This window comes from Hemicordylus capensis, chromosome 3, assembly GCF_027244095.1.
Source record: "Hemicordylus capensis ecotype Gifberg chromosome 3, rHemCap1.1.pri, whole genome shotgun sequence".
Taxonomy (NCBI): Eukaryota; Metazoa; Chordata; class Lepidosauria; order Squamata; family Cordylidae; genus Hemicordylus; species Hemicordylus capensis.
Window position 1 is genome coordinate 4,188,553 of NC_069659.1, and position 27,602 is coordinate 4,216,154.

At 46.6% G+C, this 27,602-nt stretch overlaps 2 protein-coding genes across 2 annotated transcripts in view; both read right to left on the reverse strand.

Moving 5' to 3' along the window:
• The window catches only part of LOC128349733 (disintegrin and metalloproteinase domain-containing protein 9-like), a 113,055-nt gene extending 88,046 nt beyond the window's left edge, over positions 1-25,009 (reverse strand). Inside the window, exons 1-4 of the mRNA XM_053306559.1 lie at positions 24,793-25,009; positions 4,949-5,031; positions 3,511-3,572; positions 1,552-1,630 (exon numbers count right to left, since the gene is read on the reverse strand). Coding sequence (XP_053162534.1) covers positions 1,552-1,611 — 60 coding nt within the window. The 5' untranslated portion in view covers positions 1,612-1,630; positions 3,511-3,572; positions 4,949-5,031; positions 24,793-25,009. The remainder of the gene's footprint in view (positions 1-1,551; positions 1,631-3,510; positions 3,573-4,948; positions 5,032-24,792) is intronic.
• LOC128351551 (olfactory receptor 2AT4) lies at positions 13,616-14,480 on the reverse strand. Its single transcript, XM_053311221.1, is given in 2 exon segments — positions 13,616-14,141; positions 14,143-14,480. Coding segments are annotated over 2 exon segments (864 nt in total).
• Positions 25,010-27,602: the final 2,593 nt, after the last annotated feature.

Sequence of the window (27,602 nt, forward strand, 5' to 3'; positions counted from 1 at the left end):
CTATCCCCTTCCCCTGGAAACCCAGTTTCATCTGAAAAGACATCCCTGTGGGCTGTGCAACCCTCAGGCACACATTTTGGAGTGACACAAAGCATGTCCTGGGAAAGAGTCTCAATGTGAAAAGAGACTCAATGTGCGGCAGTTGTGAAAAAGGCCAATTTCATGCTAGGGATCATTAGGAGGGGGGTTGAAAATAAAACTGCTAATATTGTAATGGCCTCATACAAAACTATGGTGCAGCCACACCTGCAGTACTGCATACAATTCTGGTCACCACATCTAAAAAAGGACATTGTAGAAGTGGAAAAGGTGCAGAAGAGAGCAACCAAGATGATCAGGGGCCTAGAGCACCTTTCTTATGAGGCAAGACTACAACACCTGGAGCTTTTTAGTTTAGAAAAAAGATGACTGCGGAGAGACATGATAGAGGTCTATAAAGTCATGCATGATGTGGAGAAAGTGGAGAGAGAAAAATTCTTCTCCCTCTCCCATAACACTAGAACCAGGGGTTATCCCATGAAATTGATTGCCAGGAAATTTAGGACCAGCAAAGGGAGGTACTTTTTCACACAATGCATAATCCACTTGTGGAATCCTCTGCCACAAGATGTGGTGACAGCCAACAACCTGGATGGTTTTAAGAGGGGCTTGGATGACTTCATGGAGGAGAGGTCTATCAATGGCTACTAGTTGGAGGGCTATAGGCCACCTCCAGCCTCAGAGGCAGGATGCCTCCGAGTACCAGTTGCAGGGGAGTAACAGCAGTAGAGAGGGCATGCCCTCAACTTCTGCCTGTGGCTTCGGGCGGCATCTGGTGGGCCACTGTGCGAAACAGGTTGCTGGACTAGATGGGCATTGGGCCTGATCCAGCAGGGCTGCTCTTATGTTCGTATGTTCTAAAGAGGAGATCACTTAAATTTGCCCCCACCAGTGAGCCAGCAGTTAGTTGAACTTTTCAGAAGCACCAGTTAGTCAGGATGTCAGCCACTGTGTTATTGGGGCTTGCAACCAGCTGAATGTGCATGGAATTTCAGCCTTTGCAACAAGTCTGTTCAGGCGACCACTCTTAGTCCCATTTGACAAGTGAGGAATTCAGAGCAAGTGAGTTGCCCAAGGCAGCATAAAGAGTATCCAGCAAAGGTCAAACATGAATCCAGAGCTCCCAAAGTCAAGCCCAGCTTTCAGCACTAGACCACTCTGGTTCTTAATATTTGCTTCTTTTTAGTGAACCAAATTTTATTTACAAGAGTGATTTAATACTCTTATAGGTAAAAGAAGCACATATCACTGCTGTTTCCATTCTCTTCCTTACAAAATGAATATTTATTTAGCAAAAAGGTTTTAATGGATTGGAAACATTCACTCCATTCAGTATACAGCTGGAGTAAGTTACATCTAGTAACCTTCCTGACTCACAGAAAAGAAAACCATCATGAGTTCTCAACAAGCCCCAACTTCAACATATACGATCAAAATAAGCCTATTGTCTTTTAAAAACAAATAAAACATGTTTTCCAACAGCTTTACCTATCTGATATGACTAAATTTTACCTGAATATATGGATAATCTGCAATTGCGACTCCCTTCATATTGTAAGAATAGACAGGCATATTTGAAGTTATAAAGGATCTGTAAGGTATAAAAAATAGAAATGCCAGACACGTACTGGTATTTGCAATCTTTGGTTCATATTAAGTATTATGGACTGCTGGATGATCAGGCCTAATATGCCTAACATTCATAGAAAGGGGCTTAGAAAAAGTAACAGTTCTACATATATGTATAGTGCCAATTAATCAAGCTTCACTAACCACTTTTCAAGCATGCCTATCCAAAATGAAGCTCCAACACATATTGTTGCATTTGCTCACACTCCTCTTTTGTTACTTTGCCTGTTCCTTCTGGCCTCTTTCTTGATTGTCTCCCTCACTGCCAACACTACTGATTTTATGTAAGCCACTCCAGGAGCCTTGCCGTCACAACGTCACAACCGTGGGGGACAAGGCAAACAGATCAGGAGATGAGAGAAGGCAGGAAGACTCATGACCCAGACCTTGGGATCCTCCACACAAGGAGAATCAGGGGGAGCTGAGCCAGCACCTGCACCATGACATGAGGACACAGCCCCGTCTTTGACCACTGAGAAGTCCCTAAGGATCTGCTGATCCAGCAATGTGGCCAGAGCCGGTGCTTAAGAAATTGTGCAAGGCTCCTTTAAGAAGAAAAGCCTTCCCTGGGGAAGGGCAGGACCAAGTCACTCTGCCTGGACAGCAGCCATAAAAACCAGCTGTTTTGTTTCAAGGAGCTGCTGGAACAACATCACTGTCTTCCTGCTTGAAGCTAGTCAAGATCCTGCCTGCTTTGCCCTTGGAGCTGTCCGAGGTGTGGATTCCTGCCTCAGTGGAAACTTTGCTTGCATTGTTCTTCCGGGCATAAATTCATGCCTTCCATATGCACAGCAGGGCCACTGTGCAATTTTAGCAGAGCCACTTGCTGACAAGCTATTGCTTTACATGACGAACTGATTTACTACATTTTTTGGTACATGGTGACTATTCATGGAAAGCAAGAGCTGGCCAGCAGGTGGCACTGCTAAAATTGCACAAGGACTCCACTGTGTATATGGACAGAGCGGGAGTTCAGTTCACACTGGAAAGAACAGCATAAGCCTCTTGAAGAGGGCAACCAAGATGATCAGAGGCCTAGAGCACCTTTCTTATGAGGCAAGGCTACAACACCTGGGGCTATTTAGTTTAGAAAAAAAGGAGACTGCGGGGAGACATGATAGAGGTCTATAAAGTCATGCATGATGTGGAGAAAGTGGACAGAGAGAAATTCTTCTCCCTTTCACATAACATTATAGCCAGGGGTCATCCCATGAAATTGATTGCTGGGAAATTTAGGACCAAGAAATGGAAGTACTTTTTCACACAATGCATAATCAACTTGTGGAATTCTCTGCCACAAGATGTGGTGACAGCCAACAACCTGGATGGCTTTAAGAGGGGCTTGGGTAACTTCATGGAGGAGAGGTCTATCAGCGGCTACTAGTCGGAGGGCTATAGGCCACCTCCAGCCTCAGAGGCAGGATGCCTCTGAGTACCAGTTGCAGGGGAGTAACAGCAGGAGAGAGGGCATGCCCCTCTCAGCTCTTGCCTGTAGGCTATTAGTGGCATCTTGTGGGCCACTGTGTGAAACAGGATGCTGGGCTAGATGGGCCTAGGGCCCGATACAGCAGGGCTGTACTTATGTTGTTATGTTCTTAAGCCGAATAAAATCACACTTGGAACACTGCAGAAACTGCACTTCCTAATATCCTCAGGAAGAGCTCCATATCTTCTCCCTCCTCTTATTCTCGTGTAAATGTTAATAAACATCGGGTGTATCTCCACATCTACGGTGGATGTAGATGGGTGTAAAGCCTTGGAAAGAGGCTTTAAGCTGATTGTGAAGTCCGATAGCTAGGTTTTTTAAAATCCAAAGTAACTTGGAAAAAAGCAGGCACTTACCTCTGTTTAAGGTGAACAATGTGGTAGTTTCCGTCCACTTTAATTATATAAGACGCATCTGCCTAAGTGTTTAGAGAGCGGGGGATACAGAACAGTTCATTACACTTTGATCCAATAATTCTCATTTCTGTCCCACTGGAGATAATACGCTCATTCTTAATTCCTCATGCATTCATGTAAGGCTAGAATATATATCAAGAGAGCTGCCCCCCCGCCCCCCAATCTGGACTCTCAGAATTTAGTCATAAGTACCTTTAGAAATGCTTTCAAAGATATTAGATGAATTCATAGGAGGCAGCTAGGTCTATTAATCGCTACTAGCTGGGCTGGGCCCCCCGCCTGGCCGCGGTTTCTGGCCGGCTTTCAAGCTCCTCTCCCAGCCTAGCCTACTTCACAGGGTTGTTGTGGTGAGAAACATAAGTATGTAGTACACTGCTCTGGGCTCCTTGGAAGAAGAGCGGGATATAAATGTAATAATAATAATAATAATAATAATATTCTGTGTTGGCTAGGGATGTGCACAGAACCGGCTCCCTTTGAGCCAATGGTGGGGCAGGGTGGCTTTAAGGACGGGGGAGGGAGCACTTCCCCCTCCTGCCACACTTCCCCCTCCGGTGCTCTGTGGATAAATAGTCTGGTGGGGCGGCGGTGACTGGAAGTGCATGCATGCGCGCTTTGTGGGCAGGAGGAATGCTGCCACCCCACCAGACTATTTATTCACAGAGTGCTGGAGTGGGGAGTGTGGTGTGTGTGTGTGTGGGGGGTAAGTGCACCTTCCCCCGCCCCTAAAGCCACCCCCATGAACAGAACGCCAAACAGGTTCCTGCACATCCCTCTAGGCCAGGGAGGGCCGGTGTCTTCATCAGATGGAGACCAAAAAGGTACGGTGGGCATAGTCTGGCATCTGTGTAGGCACCTCTGCCTCGAGAGATGGTGATTGTGGGGCTACGTGTTCGAAGAGCTCATGCACACTGCCTAATTCTGTCATGGGTCTATGCATATTGGGTCAGCGATTTCCCCGCAGCTGTGGGGGCATCAATGTGGATCCATGTGCAGATTGTAGGTGAAAGGGCTGTGGTTAAGCGCCAGAGCCCATGCGAGGCATAGAAAAGGTCCCCGGCCCAGCAGGCTCCAGCGTCTCCAGGTAGCAGAGCTGGGAAAGACGCCTGCCTGGAATCCCACTGGCTGTCAGTCAGTGCAGCCATTCCTAAGCTAGGCAGACCAGTGGTCAGACTCCGCATAACACGCAGCTTCATATGAGCTTCGTACGAAGGGACATGTTTCTGATACTCCAGGTTTGCATTTAGGTGGAGGAGACTGGTGGGGTTGTGGGTGCAGATCTAGGAAGCACAGACACATGCATGGAATTTAAGGGATGTCTGGGGCCACTATTCCCATCTCCAATGGCCACTTCTATTGTCATGAAAAGGAAAAGTACCTGTTTGTTTAAAAGGTCCCTTGAGTCCAGCTGTCTTGGCACTATTACTTCTGAGTAGAGGTAACTGGACGATGCTATAGAACCTACAGAGAAAAATAGTGAAACATAAGCCAGTGGTTGCACATGCAAAATACGGAGCCCTTTCTCACACAGAGTGAGAAAGAGCAAGAGGGCTAGTGGGGAGGAAGCCTTACAAAGCTGACCTCCCCACAGATGATCTGGTCCTGTTCTTTGTGTTGGAAATTCTCTGTGGTGAGAGAATCCCTTTCTCATTATAGCAGAATGCACAGAGGCACAACACAGCGGAATTTAGTTAGGCATGCGTGTATGCTGAGAGTAAAGTAACTTGGAGCCAATTCATAGTTTCAAATCAATATATAAGGCATTTATTAAGGAACTCCATTCTAGATAGGAAAGTGAGGAGTTAGGATCTCTAATCTATCTATCTAGCTGGATGCAGATGGATTCTGCATCTTCTCTGCACACATGGTGCAGGGAGAGGAGCTTGCCATGTTGCAAGGTAGAAGGGCAGGTAGGGAAGAGAGGAAGGAAGTTAATCCCTAAGAGTACCAATCTGCATTTCAAAGGGATAGTGTCAGAGCAGTGGAGAAGGGGTGATCAATGTCTTGACCCTCTAGCCCTCTGACTCACTAGTCTGTCCTCCACTGTCTGAGACAAGAGACAGCGCAAAGTCCTTTAACTTCCAACACTTTGGGCAGGCAGATCACCCGCCCAGATGGTTACCAGCTGCTGCCAATAGCTCTGAAGGTTGGGGTGCCAGATGGCCAGGGGTGCATTATTGGGATTATGGCAAGTGTACCGTGCATTATGTGGATCCCCCCTCCCCTCCCCAGGGCTGGCAGATGATTGGTTAAAATGGGTCCTAACCTCGTTTTGGAGGGTGGCTCCATAGGTGGGTTTGCCACTGTGGTGGCACTGGGATTGGGCCCGATTCCCGGCAGTACACATGTGTGTGCAAAACCGGGCTGGGCTTCCTTAGCCCAGTTTTGCACATGCGTGTGAATAGCTTCACTGTCTTTCCCATTCTGATCCTCTAGAGTTGCATTCAGCTACACATATATCCCTGGGCTGCCATTAGTGGGGATCTAGCATGCAACTTTGCACACTCCAAAAGCTTGCCTGTGGAATTTTCCCTTTCCCCCTTGAATGTCAGATCATGATGTAGGGTTGCCACGATGTTCAACATTGGCCTGGACAGCCCAGGAATCAGACATCCTCCAGGACGTAGGAAGAGTGTCATCTTGGACATGAAATGTTCAAAAATTTGAGCAGGAAGATTGCTTTAACGGATTTACCCATTTTTCTGTCGCTTCTCTGGGCATCGCAGTGCTGTCAGTGTTTAAAAGTTCCACATTCTTCCCCTTTCTCTGGCACTAGTGCGACTGACTAGTTAGGTTGGCTCTTTATACTGTATATAGCCAGTAAACCCCCTTCCCCTCCTTTTTGGATTATCTCCATGGCAGAGTTAGTGAGGGTAATAGTGGGCTTTGGGGTTTAGCTGTGAAGAATATGGAGAGAGAGAGAGAGAAAGAGAGAGCCCTTTCCTTTAGGGGCCTTGTTGAGATCCCTTTCTTCTCTAGAACACTCATTGAGGCTATTCACACGAGCGTGCAAAACCGGGTTAAGGGAGCCCAGCCCAGTTTTGCAAACTCGTGTGAACTGCCAGAATCAGGCCTGATTCTGGCAAACCCGCCTAAGTCCCTCTTAAATGAGGTTGACGGAACAACTGCCACGACAAATGAGGTTAAGGAGGGAGAAGGGAATCCCAATAATGCACCACACAATTGGATAAGGGGGGAGAGGGCGGCCAGTGGCAGCATGTCCTGGCACTCTGACCTCAGGCGCTGCAGAGGAAGCTACTGCTTGTCTAGGTGGGCCATCTGCCCGCCCAGGAATGAAGAGCTGCTTGTCTAAGGGGAGGGTGAATCAAATCCGCCCTCCCCACAGACCTCCACAGAGCTCTTCTCATTGATCGTGAGACGAGCTCTTTTGCTTGATGTGGCACCTTGGCGCTTTCCAGATTAACCACCCAGAGAAATTGCATTTGGGGCGGTATAAAAATATGTTAAATAAATAAATGTTAAATAAATCAGTGGCAAAATGCTTCCGTTCAAGCCTAGGGGAGCATAAGAACATAAGAACAGCCCTGCTGGATGAGGCCCAAGGCCCAGTTGAAAACTAACAACCCGAAAACACAGCAACTTTTTAACGCCGGATACCCAGCATTATAGCACTACTGCAGCGATTAAATGAGTGAATAGATTAGAAACAAGGCATTGGAAATCTGAACTGCACCCTGATGTCAGCGTAGGGACTGCAGTGTCACAACACAGGAAGTGTAGAAGCACACTTCAGAGATTCGCCGTGACCCCGTTGCAGGGTCTAGTCTGGAAAGGGCACCCAAATCTTGCAAGGGCCCCTCATAGCCAACAGGAAGTATCTCCTGTATGGAGTGGCAGGAAGAAATGCAAGGAGCAGCAGGTCTCACAACACAACCACCCTGGATTGTTACAACATGACGGATGAAGCTCTGCAGAAGCTCCACCCCAGTTAAATCTCCCCAAACTATATGAGCTTCTAGCCCTCTCTCCTGTGCAAAGAGAGCCCTAAGGAAAAATGTGCACAGCAGCTATCAAGCGCTGCTGTTGAGCACTCTTCCCAATCTTCTTGATATTTAAAAAGCCACGTTTCAAAATTTGCACCTCTCACTTTTTGATGGCCATATCCAAGAATTCAGTCTGATGAATGTGGCAGCCCCATGCCATATCACAAACGGGTTCTGAAAGCTTCCTCTGTTTGAAAAGCAGTCTGCTGTGCAACATAGGAGTGTTAGTCTTCAAGTAACACGAGAGCCAACGGTCTTTGCTCTTTAGGAGCACAAAAGCAGCTGTGCAGTTCTTTGGATCCCAGCCATTGCCTTTAGTGGGATTTAAACAACCCGGCTGCTGTGAGCAGGACAGGGAGCAACGGGGGTGGGGGGTGGGGTTGGAGTGCTTTGAGGACAAGGGAGTGCGGGGTGGGCCAGCACCTCAACCTCCTTCTTCTGTCAGCAAGTTCTGTTGCCACACAGGCTACTGTTGTTTTTGTTTTGTATTTGTTTCTGAATGCCTTATAAACCACCTTGAGATTGTTTTAATGAAAAGCAGTAAATAAGCATGCATGCATGAATAAATAAATAAAAATGGCTTCTATGCTGGTAGGTGACTTGGAAGCCTTCCAAAGGTGAGGTGCTGTGGACCCCTCCAGGACACACGTTCTGCAGGCTGTGCCGCCAAGAAGACTGGGATCTTCCAAACAACTGAGGAATTAGGAGCAGCCTAGCAAGCAAAATAGGGACAGAGGAACATAGGAAACCGCCATATACTGAGTCAGACCATTGGTCCCTCCAGCTCAGTATTGTCTTCACAGACTGGCAGTGGCTTCTCCAAGGTTGCAGGCTGGAATCTCTCTTGGCCCTATCTTGGAGATGCTGCCAGGGAGGGAACTCGGAACCTAGATGCTCTTCTCAGAGCGGCTCCATCCCCTGAAGGGGGAATCTCTTCCAGTGCTGCTCACACTTCTAGACTCCCATTCATATGCAACCAGGGCGGACCCTACTTAGCTAAGGGGACAAGTGCTGCTTGCTACCACAAGGCCAGCTCTTCTCTGATTGATGGTGGGTCATCATCAATCTGTGGGGAAAACAGGGTTGCCAGCCCTCCAGGATTGGCCTGGAGGCCCCAAGGATCAGCCTCAATCTCCTGGTGACTCTTGAAAACAACCCTGGAGTGTTTCATGGCTAGATATGGTGAAAAATATTGGGGAAATAAGGTCTGCAGGAAGTGCTTCAGTCAGAGCCGATAGCTCTAGGGACGGGGGAAGCACTCTGAGGAGGGTTAGCTGGTTTTTAAATTATGGCCATGCCACACACTTCAGGAATGTGAAGAAGTACCCTTCCTGCAGTTTATGCATGTTTGTTGTGTGTATATTTCCGAGTGGCCAACCTGAGGTTCTCCAGCTGTTGCTGGACTACAACTCCCATCATCCCCCACCACAAAGCATGTGGAATGGAGAGCAACGCCACCTCAACCATTTCTCTCCCCCCTCCGGGCTAAGAGGCCCCACCCCCTCCGCAGCACTCCAATTGTCACTTTGCTCTAAGCCCTGTGAAAATTTCATTGTGGTTGGGGATGATAGGAGTTGTAGTCCAACAACAGCTGGAGAGTCTCAGGTTGGCCGCCCTGCTATATGTATGCTTCTGTGTATATAATACACACACACCCCCTCTGTGCATGTGTGCACGTGCGCACGCACGCACATACACACACAACACCACCAGATTCTGAGCCCTGAACTTTGCTGCAAATAAAGCCCAGTCATCATTGTATAGATTGCCCCTGAAGAATTTGAGGGAAACACCCACCCACCCACACCCACATTTCAGTCCCCCTTTCTTTTACACACCAGAGCTGAGGAGGAAGAGCAGCCATGCACCCAGCACCCATGCCTGGAGGCTGGCCATCTCCAGCCCCTGTGTGGCGAATGGAGCCACGGCCTGGAGCGGCGTCCCCTCAGCCGCCTGCCGCCACCGGGCCCAGAGAGCCCACCCCAGCGCTCCAACTGCCACTCGAAAGGCCAAGCATTCCGCTGCCACTCAACCTCAGGCCCCGCCTCCTCCGAGCTCCCCTGGCGCCCTTCCAGATCCCAACGGCCACCTCAGATCCGGGCCCGCCCCGCAGAGGCCGAACCGCAACCCGAGTCGATAGAGAGAAGAACATACTAGAGCGGGGCACTCCAGGTGTTTTTCGACTACAACTCCCAGTATCCCCAGCCACAGTGGCTAATAGGCAGGGATGATGGAGATTGTAGGCCAATGTCTGCAAGAGGGCTGAGGTGGAGTAGCCCCTAGAATAACTAATTATTGGCTGAAGGGACTTTCCTGTTCACAGTGGATGCTGGTTTTGGGCCTCCCTTGAGGGGGAAGAGACAACTGCCCACAGGAGTCAATGGAGAAATGGAGGGTTTAGTGTAGTTGTGATGGGGCAGCTGTATACACTCCCCCTGATCTAACTCAGGATGTATTTGTGTGGGAAATGTCAGGTTTTTGAGGTTTTAGACAAACAAAACAAAGTAAGGAAATGATTTCCCCCTTAGCTCAGCAGTTGGGTCCCCAGTTGTTGTTGGACTACAACTCCCATCATCCCCAGCCACAATGGCCTTTGGCAGGGGATGATGGGAGGTGTAGCCCCACAACATCACTTTACCATTTCCTTCTAGCTTTGTCCTCTTCAGTTTCCTCCCTGACAAAACATACACCAAGCACTCTGAAATCAAATAGCTTCCAAGCTGGAAGCCCCATCTATAAACAGAATAAAAATAAATTTCCACTCAATCAATTCTGGTTTTATTCTGAAGTTCTTTAGTCCAGAAAGTGTACCTCTTTCGCTTTTAAAAGCAGATTCACCAAACCTTTCTTTGACTGGAGCAGTTTAGCTATTGGGTTTTTTGCTTCACATTCCAAATCTGCTTGGATTTTGCTGCACCTCCAGTTATGTCTTTGGAGTGCAACAGGATTCCATCATATGTCTCCTACACACACACACACACACACACCCCTCATTCCTAAAACCCCTGGCCCTCCCTACTCCCCAAGCTTCTCCCCCATTTCACTTCTGTTTCTCATGACTTCAACAAGGTCAGAAGGAGAACAGAAAGATTTTTCTGCCTTTCCCCACACCACTACCCCATCTCCCCCACCCCGCCCCCGCCATGGCCAATGCATGGTATGGAGTCATCGTAGTGTGCCAAATGCAGGGGAGACCACTATACCCAAGGTGCTTTCCACGTTACACGCTGCAACAGTTTTGCAACGTATCCGCTAAGTGTGCTTCCATTCTGCCTGCGCTCCGACATCAATTGCGGCAAGGTGCCGTCCATATTTCTGATTCCCTAATTTGGATTTTTTTGCTACACTGCAGCACTACAACGTTGCATCTGTGATGCAGGAAAGTAGCAATATTTTTTCGTTGTAGAAAGGTTGCAACGGTGTTGCCCTGGTGCATATAAGAACATAATAACAGCCCTGCTGGATCAGGCCCTAGGCCCATCTAGTCCAGCATCCTTTTCCACATAGTGGCCCACCAGATGCTGCTGGAAGCCACAGGCAGGAGTTGAGGGCATGCCCTCTCTCCTGCTGTGACTCCCCTGCAACTGGTACTCAGAGGCATCCTGCCTTGGAGGCTGGAGGTGGCCCATAGCCCTCTGGTTCTGACTAGTAGCTGCTGATAGACCTCTCCTCCATGAAGTTATCCAAACCCCTCTTCAAGCCATCCAGGTTGAAATCAGTAGATAAATATTTGTAGCAGTATGCAAAACTCCCTTGCAATGTGTATAGGATGTAAAGCTTTCCCCTATGAGGGTTGCTGCCTCTTGACTCCCTCCTTGGATAAATGTATTTTCATGTTAAAATATTTTCAATAGTATGACAATTACAATCTAAATACAGTAAAGTAGTTTAAACTGTGTTTGCATTATCTTGGGTATTCGCCTGTCATCATGAAGGAGAGTCTCTGTTTGTGGGGATGCAGCGTCACCAAGTGGCCTTTTAGGAGTCATACTCAGGGTGAAATCTTTTCTTATATTTGCAAGTAAAGGTTGTGTATATAAGATACATCCTCATTGTAGGGCTTTTTAAAAAATCATGGATATCCTTCTCTTTACTTGTTGTTCCCAATGCTATCATATTTTAAAACCATGTATATGGCTGAAGGCATTCACTACTACAGCAACTGGTGAAGCTATTCCCACAATCAGTACAAAGCGGGTTATGGGAACCTAGCCGGCTTTCTACTGATTGCTGGAACCTCCGGGCTGTCGTGGGCGAGCCTGGTGGTTCGAAGGTGGCTAGTCCGCCTAATTCCCCCTCCCCTTAAATGAGGTTAACGGACCTAAATGAGGGAGAGGAGAGCTGGTCTTGTGGTAGCAAGCATGACTTGTCCCCATAGCTAAGCAGGGTCCACCCTGGTTGCATCTGAATGGGAGACTTGATGTGTGAGCACTGCAAGATATTCCCCTCAGGGCATAATGGAGCCGCTCTGGGAAGAGCAGAAGGTCCCAAGTTCCCTCCCTGGCAGCATCTCCAAGATAGGGCTGAGAGAGATTCCTGCCTGCAACCTTGGAGAAGCCACTGCCAGTCTGTGAAGACAATACTGAGCTAGATAGACCAATGGTCTGAATCAGTATATGGCAGTTTCCTATGTTTCCTATGACCATGTGCTCCATTAACCACATTTTTTTTGCTCGTGTGCCACTACAGTGTGCAGCGACACACGGGTAGACCCCCAACTGGGAGGCTGCAGCCAGCCTCCTGGCTTTGGGGGTCTCTCTATCCTGGAACTTCCAGGGGCCAGGTGGCCCTCAATCCCCACAGCCTCCATTGGCTCCATGATGGAGCCGGCAGTTGTGTGGGTGACCGATCCAGCTGCCCAGGGCTTGGAGGCTGTTCGTCTGTGGGGAGAGCGGGCAAAGCCCACTCTCCCCACAGACCCGCCAGAACCTCTTCTCACTGATTGTAGGAAGAGCTCACTATGGGGGGAAACCAGACTGAAGGCTAGCCCACCAAAGAAGCCCTCCACTTAAATGGGGTGAGTGAAGCGAGTGGTCTGCTAACCCAGTTTTCCTGATCGTGAGTTGCCATAGCGTGGCTCTGTGCTGCGGCGACCCGCAAGGAGACCCCACCAGGAGGCTAAAACAAGCCTCCCGGTCTTGGGGGTCTCCCCAGAATGCCCCATGCACTCACACAGGGCATCCCGGGACTTCCGGGGACTGGGCATCCCCCGATCCTTGCAGCCCCTACTGGCTCCGTGACAGAGCTGGTAGTTGTGTGGGCGGCTAAGCCCACTCTCCCCGCAGAGCCCAGGAAGGCTCTCCACACTACTCATGTGGAGAGCCTCAGACTCTTGTCTTGTAGAGTATAGGGACAATTTGGGAACAACCTAGCAAACATTAATTGCAGAAACTGTCCTTGCAGAAACTAAATCCCATTGATTTGTGTGCCAGGGAAGCATATTTGGCTAGATCCCAGCCTCAGACCAATTCAGGCCCGATATCCCTTGAGTTAATAATAAAAAACAAAACAAAACCCACACCCCTGCTTCTGTCTGAAGACCTGCTTGGTTGCAAAGGTGCTTTTTTCTCTCTTCAGCCAAGATGCACAAGATGGTGCCAGTTTTATGTGTTCAGTCTTAGGACTTGATCCATTATGTAAAGAGAGGGAGGGTGAGGGTCCACTTTTAAATGCAAAAGGGGTGAGGAATGCACAACCTTTCTCCTCTTATAAGTTACCTGCATGCAGCCTGTATCTCTGGGTGCTTTTAAATTCAGGTCTCCTCCAGATGTGAGCCAGACCAAGAGAACATGTCTGGGAAGAGGAGAAGCAGGAGGGAAGCCACAGGAAGAGGGGAGTTCAGCTTTTCTCATGAGTGTACCTCTTTTGCTTTTAAAAACAGATTCACCGCATCATCTTTCTTTGACTGGAGCAATTTAGCACTGACGAATTGGAAGCAACTCCGTAATGGAGAATTTAGTCCAGGGCTACCCAAAGGTTAGTCCTGAGTAGACCCCTAATCTCTGGGAGCGCAGGACTCAGGATGAGAGGTGCAATGCAAATTATCGATTGACTTGATTCTTCGTCCCATGGCAAAAGTGATGTGCAGGCTTAAGTGTGCCTTTTTCACCAGAGCCGCTTTTTTTCAAGGAAACAGTTATTTTGCAAAACTGGGAGGATTCTGAGATGAGCAGTCTTCCCAGTGTGCTTTTGACTTCTTTGTTTCTTAGCGTGTATATCAGTGGGTTTAGCAGAGGGGTCAAGATGGCAAAAGCCACAGTGCTCAAGATCTGGATATTGAGCGGGGTGTTTGCTCGGTAGGAGATGTAGGTCACAGTGATGGAGGGGTAGTAAGTCCCAACCACAATCAGGTGGGAGGAGCAGGTGGAAAAGGCCTTGCTGCGTCCTTCTTTGGCGCTGATCTTCAAGACAGAGAGAATGATGTGAACGTAAGAAATCATGACAAGCAGCAGAGGAACAATGGAGATCGTCATTGCAGTGGAAAACCCAACAAACGTTTGGAAATCAGAGTCAGAATTGGAACAAGCTGCCCGGACGACAGACAGGTGGTCACAAAAGCAGTGGTAAAGCTTCATTCACAGTTAGACTATGAAAGAAATGCATTTGCAGGAAACAGGCAGGAGGAGAAATGGTTTTTGCATTGACTGAAAACATGGCCAGCATTTTAGGAATAGTCGTGGTGGTGAACAGGATGTCCAAGACAGAGAGGTTGATTAGGAAGAAGTACACGGGCTTGTGGAGCTTTTGCTCAGTGGCAATGATAGCAATGATTGCTAAATTGCCAGACATTATTAGCAAGTAGAATGCGAGAAACACAACAAAGAGAGGAATGGGGTAGTTTTGAAGTGCGGGAAGTCCAACCAGGAAAAAGTATTTGGTCGAACTATTGCTGTCGCAGTTGGACATGGCTTGTTAGAAAAGGAAGTCTGGAGAACAGAGGGGAAAAACATTGAATTAGAAGGACAGCAGGTTTACAAATGCAGCAGTTCCATGGAAAATATAACTGCTACATTTATTAGTCCACTGTGAAACTCATTAAATACATTGGCAAGGTAATATCCATCATGGGTGACTGAGTCACAGCTTACAAATACTTATTTTCAAAGTGTCTGTTGCATTGATAAATCTCAGAAGATTGTACCAAAACAAATAGCAGAACCCTGAAAATGTATTGTCAATGTTTATACATATGTCTCCCCACCCTGTGCTTCAAAAACAGTCAGTGAAGAAGAAGAATACTCATCACCTCATTCCTTTTCTCTGTACTTAGAGTCAGATTAGATGTTCTCCTCAACGTGCGGCAAGGTTTTCATTCTGCAGTGATAACAGGATCCTGCTGGGTTTCAGCTCTTTAGAGCAGGGGAGATGGGAGCAGTGAGGGAACAGCAAGACACAGACAGTGGTTCACAAAGGGGAGCTGAACTGAGTCCACTATTTCGTGAGAAAAGGACTTTTCCTAGTTTGAGAAGAGATCCTGGAAGCAAGGCTGGCAACTTGGTAAAGAGCAGAGACCTGTGCCACTGAAATAACCCTGGGAGACAGCTTGTTGTGACCCCCTAGGTGACCGTTCTGTGAGGAGCTTGCGGGACAAAGATGCCAGAAACTAAGCATTGACCTGTCATCGTTGGGGGCCACAAGTCCAAAGGTGGGACTCGGAGAGCCAGGAACACACGAGGGGTCATGCTACACAGACAGTCAGGAGTCAGAGGGTCAGACCGAAGCCAGGAATGGATGGTGCAATCATCCTTACTAAGAGCCGTATTCTTGATTGAAATTTAGAAATACTTAAAGGCGATAGTTTTTCCTTTACATTCTTATGTGTGCTGCTGGGGTGGTTTCCTTGGTGGAGTCGCACACCTTTCAAAGGGGCAAGGGGCACCCTGCTCATCCACTTGGACACTGCTAGTGGTCTTGTGGTCGCAAGCAGCACTGGTCCCCTTAGCTAAGCAGGGTCCGCCCTGGTTGCATATGAAAGGGAGACTAGAAGTGTGAGCACCGGAAGAGATTCCCCTTAGGAGATGGAGCCACTCTGGGAAGAGCATCTAGGTTCCAAGTTCCCTCCTGGCAGCATCTCTAAGTTAGGGCTGAGAGAGATTCCTGCCTGCAACCTTGGAGAAGCCACTGCCAGTCTGTGAAGACAATACTGAGCTAGATGGACCAAGGGTCTGACTCAGTATATGGCAGCTTCCTATGTTCCTAGTGATGGGGGGCGGGGCGGTCTGAACCCAAAACTAGGGAGGTTAACAACTTTATACTTAAGTGGACCAATATATTACTGAGAAATATCTATTTATCTCTGCTTCCCTGTGCATAGCTTTCTCTGCCACCACCAAGCTCTTCCTGTATGCCAGAAACCTTTTAACTCTTTCTGAACTGAGAGGAAGGAAAGGACCCATTTCAATTACATAGTGCCAACTATGAAGAGCCCCGGGTGGCGCAGTGGTAAAACTGCCGCCCTGTAACCAGAAGGTTGCAAGTTCGATCCTGACCAAGGGGCTCAAGGTTGACTCGGCCTTCCATCCTTCCGAGGTCGGTAAAATGAGTACCCAGAATGTTGGGGGCAATATGCTAAATCATTGTAAACCGCTTAGAGAGCTCCGGCTATAGAGCGGTATATAAATGTAAGTGCTATTGCTATTGCTAACATGTTTAACAAGCATCCATAGAGGTGCCGAGCCACACGTCTGCCCTCATACTTCACACCAGGAATGTTTCAACATGTCTTTGCAGAAGACACGAGTCCTAAGGGTTCTTCTGACCAAGGGCTAGCCTATACGTAGGAATGGAGCGATATGAAGCAAGGCGAGAGAATGTACATTGAACAATATTGGACTTTATTAAAGAATATACTTATAGGTTTATAGAAAGCACAAAAGGAGCTTTGCAGCGGTTCCGCTCCTACCATTCTGGCAGATCCCAGATGGTGTCACTTGGAGACTGCTGCTCTTCAAAATCTGAGCTTTTATATGGGGTCCCTCAGGGCTCCAGACTGTCTCCAATGCTTTTTAATATCTACATGAAACCGTTGGGAGAGATCATCCAGAGATTTGGTGCTGAGTGTTATCAGTATGCTGATGACATCCAAATCTATTTCTCCATGTCAACATTATCAGGAGAAGGCATATCCTCCCTGAATGCCTGCTTGGAAGCAGTAATGGGCTGGATGAGGGATAACAAACTGAGACTGAATCCAGACAAGACGGAGGTACTTATTGTGCGGGGTCGTCACTCAGGAAGCAATATTGATCTATCTGTTCTAGATGGGGTCACACTTCCTCAGAAGGAACAGATACGCAGTCTGGGAGTGCTTCTGGATCCACACTTTTCCCTGGTTCCCCAGGTTGAGGCAGTGGCCAGAAGTGCTTTCTATCAGCTTCAGTTGATACGCCAGCTGCGTCCGTTTCTTGAGGTTCATGATCTCAAAACAGTAGTACACTTGCTGGTAACCTCCAGACTTGATTACTGCAATGCGCTCTATGTGGGGCTGCCTTTGTATGTAGTCTGGAAACTGCAATTAGTACAAAATGCGGCAGCCAGGTTGGTCTCCGGGTCATCTCGAAGAGACCATATTACTCCTATATTACAGGAGTTGCACTGGCTGCCGATAGGTTTCCAGGCAAAATACAAAGTGCTGGTTATAACCTATAAAGCCCTAAACAGCTTAGGCACACGGTTCTTAAGAGAGCATCTTCTTCTGCATGATTCCCATCGTCCACTGCGTACATCAGGGGAGGCTCATCAGTGGCTACCTTCATGTCATCTGGTGGCCACCCAGGGACGGGCCTTCTCTGTTGTCGCCCCGAGACTTTGGAATGTACTTCCCATGGAAATAAGAGTCTCCCCATCTCTAGCAGCTTTTAAAAAGTCTCTAAAGACTTATTTTTTTACCCAGGCCTTTTAGTTTTTTTAACTTTTTAACTTCTGGATTATTAATTGATTTGTTTTAAGCTGTTTTTAATATTTAACTGATTTTAATGTTTTGTATCCCATGTTACTAATGCAGTTTTAAGAAAGGACAGAGTCCCTAGATTTTAGATACTTGTCCTTTTTAAAGCTTGCTCAGACACTGATAATTTTCTGAATTTTTTTAAAGAATGGTTTTCTTCGACATTGTGCTTTCATACTTTCCCTTGTACTCGCCATAGCCTATAGCCCATGGCACGAAAACCTGACTGACACAATACTGAGCCACTGAAATCTCCAGGATTGCTTTCCATAGTCACTTGGAGATCATTTGCTGATGATGCCCAGAGCCTCTGGGGCAATCCTGGCAGTTGGCAATCCTCCCCCACACCATTATAAAACACAAATCCACTTGCCTTGCCAAACACTCCTAGGTCCTTCCCCCTTCCCAATGACTTCCTTGATGAGTCCAGGAAGGCTCTAGAAATGCAATGACTGAAGCATGGGAGCTTCTTTTATGGGCAAGGTGCACCACCACCCTTTGGGTTGACACCAATCCCCTGTAGATTGATCCTGGGTTGTTTGTGCATCTCCAGTTCAGAGAATCAAAGATATCATGCTTATTTCTTTGAAAAATTAATCTCAGGAGAACATAGAATCTGAATTCCCACTATGGTGCATTTGGGAGGTCAAGAAAATATGGGAGTGGGGGAGTTCTTTCTTTCCTTCTTGTATTTATATTAGGGTTGTGCGTTTTGTATTTTTTCTGTTTCGATTTGTACCAAATCTGAATCAACCCCATTTTGTATTTTGTCTGAAATTAAACCTTCCGAATCACCCCAGTTTTGTTTTGTATCCGAATTAATCCGAATCTGAATCTGAATTAATTCAGATTTAAAAATGGGTCATGTGGTCAAAAGAGTGGGTGGGGGTTATAGTGCCCAATGAGTGGAAGCTACCACAAAAATTTCAAAAGAATTGGGCAAACTGCTGGTTTTTGGTTAATTTTTGAAGTTTGCACGTCTTTCAGATTTTCTCCATAAGGTATGATGTTGGTTTCAGGAAAGGTATAGCTTCACGCGGGCGACGTGGTGGTGGCCCAGAGTGGAGTGTGGTTGGTGGTAGTGCCCAGTTGGTGCAAGGAAGCTACCACAATTTTTTCAGAGGAATTTGGCAAAGGGCTGATTTTTAAAGAATTAATGAAGTTACGTGTCTTTCAGATTTTCCTTGTAGGGTATAATGGAGGTTTCTGCAGTCCCATAACTCCACTTGAGGGGCACTGGGGTGGCCCAGAGCAAGTGGCGGTGTAGTGCCAACCACCCACATGGGTTGCCAACCCATGAAGTACAGGATCTTGTTGTTCTAGAAGTGTTCTGAGAGTAGATTCTCTAGTAGCATATGAGAGTGGATTCATGGTTTTTCATTAAAAAGCTCATTTGCTACCAGAGAATCTAAACTCAACATCTCAGAAACAACAAACCCAGTACCCAAATGGGTTAGCCATCCAGGGGGTTGGTTGGCACCCTCTGTGCACTACACCACCACTCGCTTCAGGCCATCCCAGTGCCCCCCAGGTGTAGTTATGGGGTTTCTGAAACCTCCATTATTCCCTATGGGAAAAAATCTTAAAGATGTGTAAACCTCAAAAATTCCTAAGAAATCAGCCCTTTGCCCTATTTGTAATCTGGGTGCACCACCATTGGGGCACTGCCACCCAACCCACTGTTTTGCCCCTGAAGCCCCACAAAAACAAGTTGAAAGAGTGAAGAGAATGACCAATGAGCAGTGTGGTGTAGTGGTTAGAGTGCTGGACTAGGACCAGGGAGACCCAAGTTCAAATCCCCATTCAGCCATGATACTAGCTGAGTGACTCTGGGCCAGTCCCTTCTCTCTCAGCCTAACCTACTTCACAGGGTTGTTGTGAGGAGAAACCTAAGAATGTTTCCTTGGGCTCCTTGGAGGAAGAGCGGGATATAAAATGTAAAAAAATTAAATAAAACTGCCTTGGTACTATGGAACAGCTTCAAATGTTCATTTAACTGAAGTGGAGTGAGCCGTAGCCCAAACAAATCAGCCTACTGTTCAGAATTGTTGAGATTTATCATCACTGCATTTAAGAAAGTGCAAAACCATGGATCATGGTTACAAGAAAGAGAGAAGCAACTAAGATTCCTGGGGATGTCAATAGATTGACAGGTGTGTTCCCCACCCCCCTCCTTTTGTCTCCTGTAGTCCCATGTGAATGACCTGTCCCTGCAATGGCAAAAGTTGTGAACCCCTGGCTTAGACATCATGTCCCACCAAATTACATTGTGGCCTAAATTACATTAGACTGCTCAACTTGGGCATCAAAACTTAGACACCACTATCACTCATAAAAATCAGAAGAAAAACAAAATAGCTCTTCAAAAGAGCCCTGAACAAGTCAAGAGATTCTTTCTAAACCTTTGGAAAGAAAAACCTGTGTAATTTCAGAACTTTCCTAACCAGCTTCTCGAAAAGCTTCTACACACAATTTATACCATGGCTTTTAGCAAGAGCTTTGGAATTGCATTGAGCTCCCAAAGATATTTGGGTATTTCTGTCTCAAAATGCTGCCTTCCAAATCCTTTTGCAAGGTCAGTTTGCATTTCAATCACACTGAATACAACACTTAACTAAACTATTCCTGCTCAACAGTTTTTGCATATCTTATCTTCTACTAATCACTCTGTGCCTCAGCTGGAGTGGAGAGAGTCAGAGAAGTCAATTTGAATTGCAATGCTTTCCCTAAGAACAAAGCATTCTGTCATTTTGATTTGGAAACAAAAATCTCTGTTTTTTAATTCTTGATTTTGTTTTGGTTATAAAACCTCAGAAATTGTCATTTTCAGGCACAAAATGTTTTGTACCCAAATCGAAATGCACAAGCCTAATTTATAAACCACCCCATATAAAATTTCTGGGCTGTTTACAGTTAAAATCCAACAACAATTAAAACCTAAAATCATAGAAAACAATTATTAAAACTATCAATAAAACCTTAAAACATTATGAACTAAAGCCTGATAAAATAGGTGCATTTTCAAAAGGCACAAAACCAGCCAGAGATGGGTTGGTTCTGATTTCCTTTAGGAATCGTGTTCCAGAACTTTGGGACAACCCTAGAGAAGGCCCAGTGTTGTATTCTATCAAGTAATCTTTTGTGTTCTGTTGCTTGGAGTTTTGTCTCAGTGGGGATCCTGAAGAGAGTGCGTGGGGTGGAGTCAGAAAGAAAAGGGAGCAAAAGGAGAAAAAGAAAATGGAGTTGTTTCCAAACAGACCTTTAGTTAAATCTACATAAGATTTCTTTGTGTCTATGGGGGAAGGAGCTATAAAACCCCTTTTGGGGTTGCCACCAAATGAGCCGGTGGTAACTGCAGCTAGACCCCCCTCAATGATCTTAAAAGGTGGTGGGGCTCATGAAGAAGAAGGAAGAGGAGCTCTTCTTAAAGTGCATACTAAAGCACACCATGAGGCTATTCCCACGGTCGCTCAAAAGTGGGCTAAGGGAGCCCAGCCCACTTTGGAGCAATCCTGTGCTGCAACAGGAGCTGCACGCTCCCGGCAACTAGCCACAATAAGTCCTCCTCCCCTTAAATGAGGTTAATGGAGCGATGGCTCCGTTAACTTTGTTTTTGTGCTTGTGTGTCGCCTCCCAGGCTTGGAGGTCTTTCCAGGATGCCCCACACGCTTGCACGCAGGGCATCCTGGAACTTCCGGGGGCTGCAAGGCTCCCGATCCCCGCACTGGCTTCATGTCTGTGATGAACCCCAACCGGCTGGCAGCCAAGTCTGTGACGGAGCCGGCAGCTACTCGTCTGTGGGAAGAGCAGGCTAAGCCCGCTCTCCCTGCAGAACCCCGTCAGGCACTTCACATGTGTCATGTGAAGCGCCTCCATGAGAAACCTCCCTTAGCTGGTGCCAATGTCTCTCTGTACTGGCCAAGTGTGACTGGCTGACAAACCAGCTTCTGCTGTGAATGACAGATGTCTCCCATTCCAATTTGTGAGTGTTCCATGGATTAATTCTGCCCCACTATATGCGCCACCTGCCTTCCAGTTTAACTTGGAGAAGCACAGCCAACATTTTGGCGGTGAATACCCTCTGGCATTGTCATCTAGAATACCATAACACGCGTTTTATGGGGATGCCCTGAAAAGCATTGGAAAACGAAATTGACTGAAAATTGGGGATGGGAGAACTCCATCCCATCAGGTTCTAAAATAAAGTTGGAAAGACTTTTTTTTAGCCACAATTGCACCTCAGGTTGGAAAAATAGCATGTTTTGCTTCAAATTCTAAGATTCTTCAAATCCTGTTGCATCCCCAGTGATGTCGCTGTAAATGCAAAAGGGTTTGACCTAATGTCTCCCCAAACCCCTGGAAATCCCTAATACTCCCACCCCTTCTCAATAGCCCCTTCCAGCTCTCACTAACTTTTCTCATGGCTCCTGGAAGGGCAGCAGGAGAAAAAGGGAATGTTTCCCTCCTTCCCACCTCAATGCATGGTATGGAGTCATCACAGAATGCCAGTTGCAGGGGATACTAGGAATTGTAGTCTTTCCAGCACTACTGACCTATGGCAGACACAATGGAAAGCAGGGATGGCAGATCAATTTGGGTACAAAACTATTTGTACCCAAATCTACCTGTTTGGGGCAATTTGTGGACAAAACAAATCGCCCCTGTGCAAGCTGGCCAGATTCGGGTTCAAAACAAATCGCCCAGATTTTGGACTGAAAAATTCATAGATTCAGACCTCCATTTTGTGGGGATCTCTCTTGCTGTCTCCATTTTGTGTCAAGACATTTTTTTGGGAAATGCCGCCCTCCCAAGCTTCAGATTGGTGATTTACAGTTTGCAATGATTGGCTGGTGGTTCCCTCCTGGTTCCAGATTGGCTTGTTTCCATTCAAATATTGTGTTGCCAGGGGTGAGTTACCCTGCAGGGGAAGGGTCAAAGAAGGGACACGGGTGTGAGGAGTTTGAAGGAGGGATTTTCAAATGTACTTAAGCCACCATTCTGCTTTTCTGCCTCGTGGGAGAAGAAAGGAAGAGAGAGCCCGAGGAGCTTTGCTCAGGGGTGTAGCTAGGGGAAATGGCACCTAGGGCAAGCACTGAAATTGTGCCCCCCCCCACACACACACCCCGTCCAAACATCTGACACACATCTTTCAGAAAACTTGTCTTTTACCATAATATTAGCTCACACTGCCAAAACATTTAAAACTAGCTTTCATTTCTGAACAATAATGCATTTCCCCATAGAAACCTCAAATATACACTTGCATAGGTGAAAAAATCCAGAGAAAATCAAGTTGAAAATCCTTGCCAGTACAAATGAACTAAAAAGAGTGGAGGGAGTTTCCCACTGCTTCTGAAGCTCTGCAGAAGCGGTTTCCCACCCCTGAATCTGCTATTGCACTACAACTCCCATCATCCGCTGTCTTTTGCCATTGTGTCTGGAGATAATGGGAGTTGTAGTTCAACAACATCTGGGAAACAAAGTTTGAGGACCCCTGGTCTAGACTATCTACGCTCTACACACGTTTCTCAATCTTTAAAAAGATTTAATTTAATGTAATTCAATTTCAAGAGAAAGGGTTAGAAACAGTTTGATTTGGATTTGGCAGGGGGGATGCACGGTGAAGCGTGCACACAGAAGCACTAAGTCTAAGTGGGAGTAATAACTACTTTTCAAACAGACTATATGAAATAACTGAGAGTAATCCTTTGCCTATTTTAAGGTTTTCATTTTTACTCTGTTTTATGTTGCTGAAACCCGCCCAGAGATGTAAGTTTGGATAAGTACACAAATTTAATAAATAAATAAATAGATAGATAGATAGATAGAAATAAATATTGGCATTCTCTCATGCACTCCACGATAATTTCAGCCATCGTGATAATGCTGGAACAAGAAAGCAATTCTGAATCTACAGTAACAAAGAGAGAGAACTGCTACCTTCCCACTCCTCAAAACCCTAGAATTATACATGAACATTCCCCCTCTCTCTCAGATTTCCTTCCCCCTATGCTTGTTGCTCTATGTGTCTGTGTGTGTGTGTGTTCCTCCTCTTACCCTACATGCTTGAATTGCTCTCTCTGTGTGAGATTTTTCTGTGTGTGTGGTTTCTCTCTCTCTCTCTCTCTCTCTCTCTTCAGAGACACACACAGAGAAATCTCACACACAGAGAGCAATTCAAGCATGTGGGGTAAGAGGAGGAAAACACAAACACACAGCAACTCAAGCATAGTTGGAAGGAAATCTGAGAGAGAGAAAGAGAGAGAGAGAGAGCGCACATACACACTAGCATTGTAGTTTCTTAACGTGCACTGGAGGGGAGTGGTGGGGAGGGGGCATGTTCAAGCATATTGTCTTTTGGGGTTCACCACCCAGACTCAAATTTTATTGTATTTTTAAAAAATGCAAACATTTTTTGTGGTGGTGAGGGTGAGGGCGGGACATGGCAGGCACTTTGCACCCCCCCTTCAGCTGCGCCTAGGGCACGTGCCCTGCCTGCCCTGGTTACATGGGGAAATAGGGTGAGAAAACACCGTGCAAAGGTAATGTTCAGGGACCAGAAAATGACTATAGGTAGCAGAACCTCTATTAATACTGGGAAAATGACCAGAAATTCATATGGAGGAAAAAAGGCAATAATATCTGTGAAACAAGTTCAAGATGCTATATTAGAATGAAACCATATTAATCAATAATCCAGTAAATTGGAACAAGTATCAATGGTCTGACAACAATTCAACGCATTCACATACCCAAATATTTGGACTCTAGTAGTAAATAAACGATTGTAGCAAAGAGTGAATATACACATAAACAAACACATGAACAAACTGCAAATGTATATAAGTCCATATGTGAAGTAATAATTGCTTCAACGTAGATGGCAATTCCAAACAAAGTTGAGGCGTTGATATAATAAATGATGCCTAAGCATGCATGTGGGCAGGTGATCCTCTAGGACAAAGTCATGTTTTTTAAAAAAGAATGAGATGAGACAGAGAAAATGACACTCGGAATCCTCGCATAACTCCTTTCCATGCGAGAGCCATTTCCCATTGTGCTGACCTCCATACAGCACTGCGCTTTTCTCTGTTTTTCTCTGTACTGTTTTTTTCGCAGTACTCTGAGCATATAGTGAGTGCTCATAGGCAGAACTAGGGGGGGCAGGCAGGGCACATGCCCTAGGTGCCACTGGGGGGGGCGCCACGCCAGTTCCTGCCACCCCCACCCCATTGCCCGCCTGCCCAGCCCCAGGGCCCCTCAGCCACTTGCCTCCAGCTCCGGCCTGGGATCGAAGCAGCCTGAAAACTGCAGAGCAGCTCTTCTTCTCTCCCTGGCGCCTCTCAGCTGATCGGCGGGTGGGCAGTGGGGCTTCCAGAGAGGCCTCCTCCGAGTAGGCCTCCCTGAAGCCTGAACTCGAGTAGGCTCCAGCAAGCCAGGAAGGCGGCTGGCACAGCTCCCTGCAGCAGAGCAGAGCATCCAGCACAGCTTTTGCAGGTAGGCTGTGTATTCCTTTTTGTGGTTACCCCCCTATATAGGGATCTGCTTGCCATGGGGCTTTGATATGGGGGGTGGGGCGAGACTGAGAAGTCTCTGAATATTTAATTTAAAACAGACTGGAAAATGTGCTGGCTTTAAAAACAAAAACTATCTAAAAAGGCCTATAAGTGGCTTGTTTCATGTCAGAAAATTGCAAAAACTTCTGGAACAAATATTCATTCATTCATTCATTCATTCATTCATTTATAAATGCACTTATGTTCAAGTTGTTTTGCAACCCAGAAGGTCTGAGTGAGAACTGTGAAGCATGTGTGGTGCTTTTATTTTATTTTATTTTTCTTGTGTGTGAACTGCTCTCCAATAACTTGCAGGGACTTCAGGGTCAATCTGGCCAACATGTGAATGCAGCACCTCCATTCCAGAGGAGATGTGTGTTAAAGGGCTTTAAAAGCCTCCTGTGAAAAACCTCCTGCAATCAAACTTGACTGAATTGGTTCAAAATTCTGAGAAAACAAACATAGGCTCACCCTGCATGGTTGAAAGTCTCCTTTGCTAATCTGCAGCGAGGGTGTTACCTGGGAGGCCCAGTTACCACAAAGCAAAACAAACAAGGATGATTGAAGGAAGCAATAATCACCGTTTATTTTAACCCAGCGCTGGTGGCTTTTCCCAGTACCTCACGGTAAACCTGAGAATCGCGCGCAGCTGCCTGGGTCACAAGTTTTTATACTTTGGGATAACTACATAGCTGGGCGTCAACATTCAGCCCTGGGGACCGATCACATTATTACACATCGTATGCATTCTTGCATATGCATGCTTTGAGGCTGGGCCTCTGCCCCAAGCTACGTGCAGTTTCGATTTCACGGAAGGAAGCTAGAGATAACTAACAAAGGCACTTCCTCATACCTTAAGGTTAGCCCACTTCAACCTATCACACGACGCCATGTTAATGAGGAGCCGTGCATCATTGTCCGTCATATTACAAATATTATAATCATTGCGAGTTAGACAAGCATTCCTCTTTGGTACAAAGAAACATTTCTACTGCCTATTGATAAGCGAAACTGTCTTCCTCGGATGGCCTTGAAGTGTTATTTTACAGGCCTTTGCTTTTTCAAGAGATACAAGGAGAGGGGGGGGGCTCTTCCCCCTCTAGCTTGTCAGCAAATTTATGGCTTTACAGCTCGCAATTTGGCAAGGCAACTTGCAGACTCTATTAACCATTTCTTGACCAGTGCAAACCTGAGTTCTGTCTCACACTTTTGCAAAGACACTTTCCCATTCCATGAGAACAAAGTAATTACAAAGCAGCTTTCAGAAAAGGCATTTTCCCCTCATTCCACAAGGGGGCCATTTTAATAATTAGCGTTGCTACACTGTGTTCTAGGCATTAAAAGTAGCACAAATATATAGTACTCAATGTATATACTGTGAAGTGTGTGTGTGTGTGTGTGTATTTAGTGAAATGTATTTCCAGGCAGCATACTTATTTTGAAATATCAGACGTAAATCCTTGGGGGCCTGGGTTGTGTGAAGGCCCTGGACTTTGAGGGGCTGGGGGCCCATTTAAAAATCTCATCTTGGCCCATTCCAACCTTGCTATGTCCCTGGCGGTCACTACACATGGGTTTCTGCACAACACCTGCACAGAAGAAACTTCCATGTAGAAAATGTGTCTCTTGTAAATGGACCCTGAATTTTCCATCCATGACTGGGATATCTGAGAGTTAGAGTCAATAATAAAAGAACAGCACACTGCTTGTGACAGGAAGGGGCAAATTACAATGATTTCTTAGTCTGGCAGCGGCTGGTTTTGGCCCTGGCCAGGGGCATAACTATAATAGGGCAAGGGGAGACAGTTATCTGGGGGCCCACTGCCTTGGGCCCCCCCCCAGAGGCAAGTCACATGACTGACTTCCCCAGCCACGCACCTGCCTGGGCTTCCTTCAGTTGGATTCATCCTCCGAAATTGATGTGAGTGTTGAGACCTGGAGCTACCAGAACAGCATGTCTTTCTCTAGTACCATTAAATGACTTGCATCGTCCACAAGTTACAAAACCTTTTAAAAAATAATTTAGGATGATGTTCTGTTGTGGGACATAGAAGATGCACACACACACACACACACACACACACACGGGGGCCATTTTAAAATCTTGTCTCTGGGCCCACTCCAACCTTGCTACGCCCCTGGCCCTGGCAGAACTTGGCTGTCTGCTCCTGTTGCAAATGCCTCTGTTTAGTGTGGCAAACTAATGTACCCTCCTCCTTCTTGATGTCAAAGTAAGCACTGGTGTGGTGAATGCACATAGACCCCATCATGAGCCAACAGTCATCATAAGACAAAGGCTGGCAGGAATCATCCCGCCCCCCCCCCGCTAGCTGCTACCACCACCTTCTTCTCCTCCTGTTTTGCTAGTGGCTATTTGGGCAGGTGATCCTCTAGGACAAAGTCATGTTTTTTTAAAAAAGAATGAGATGAGACAGAGAAAATGACACTTGGAATCCTCGCATAACTCCTGACTGTTGTTCTGAGTCTTTTACAGAGATGGCTCATGTTTTCAGGTTTTGATCAACA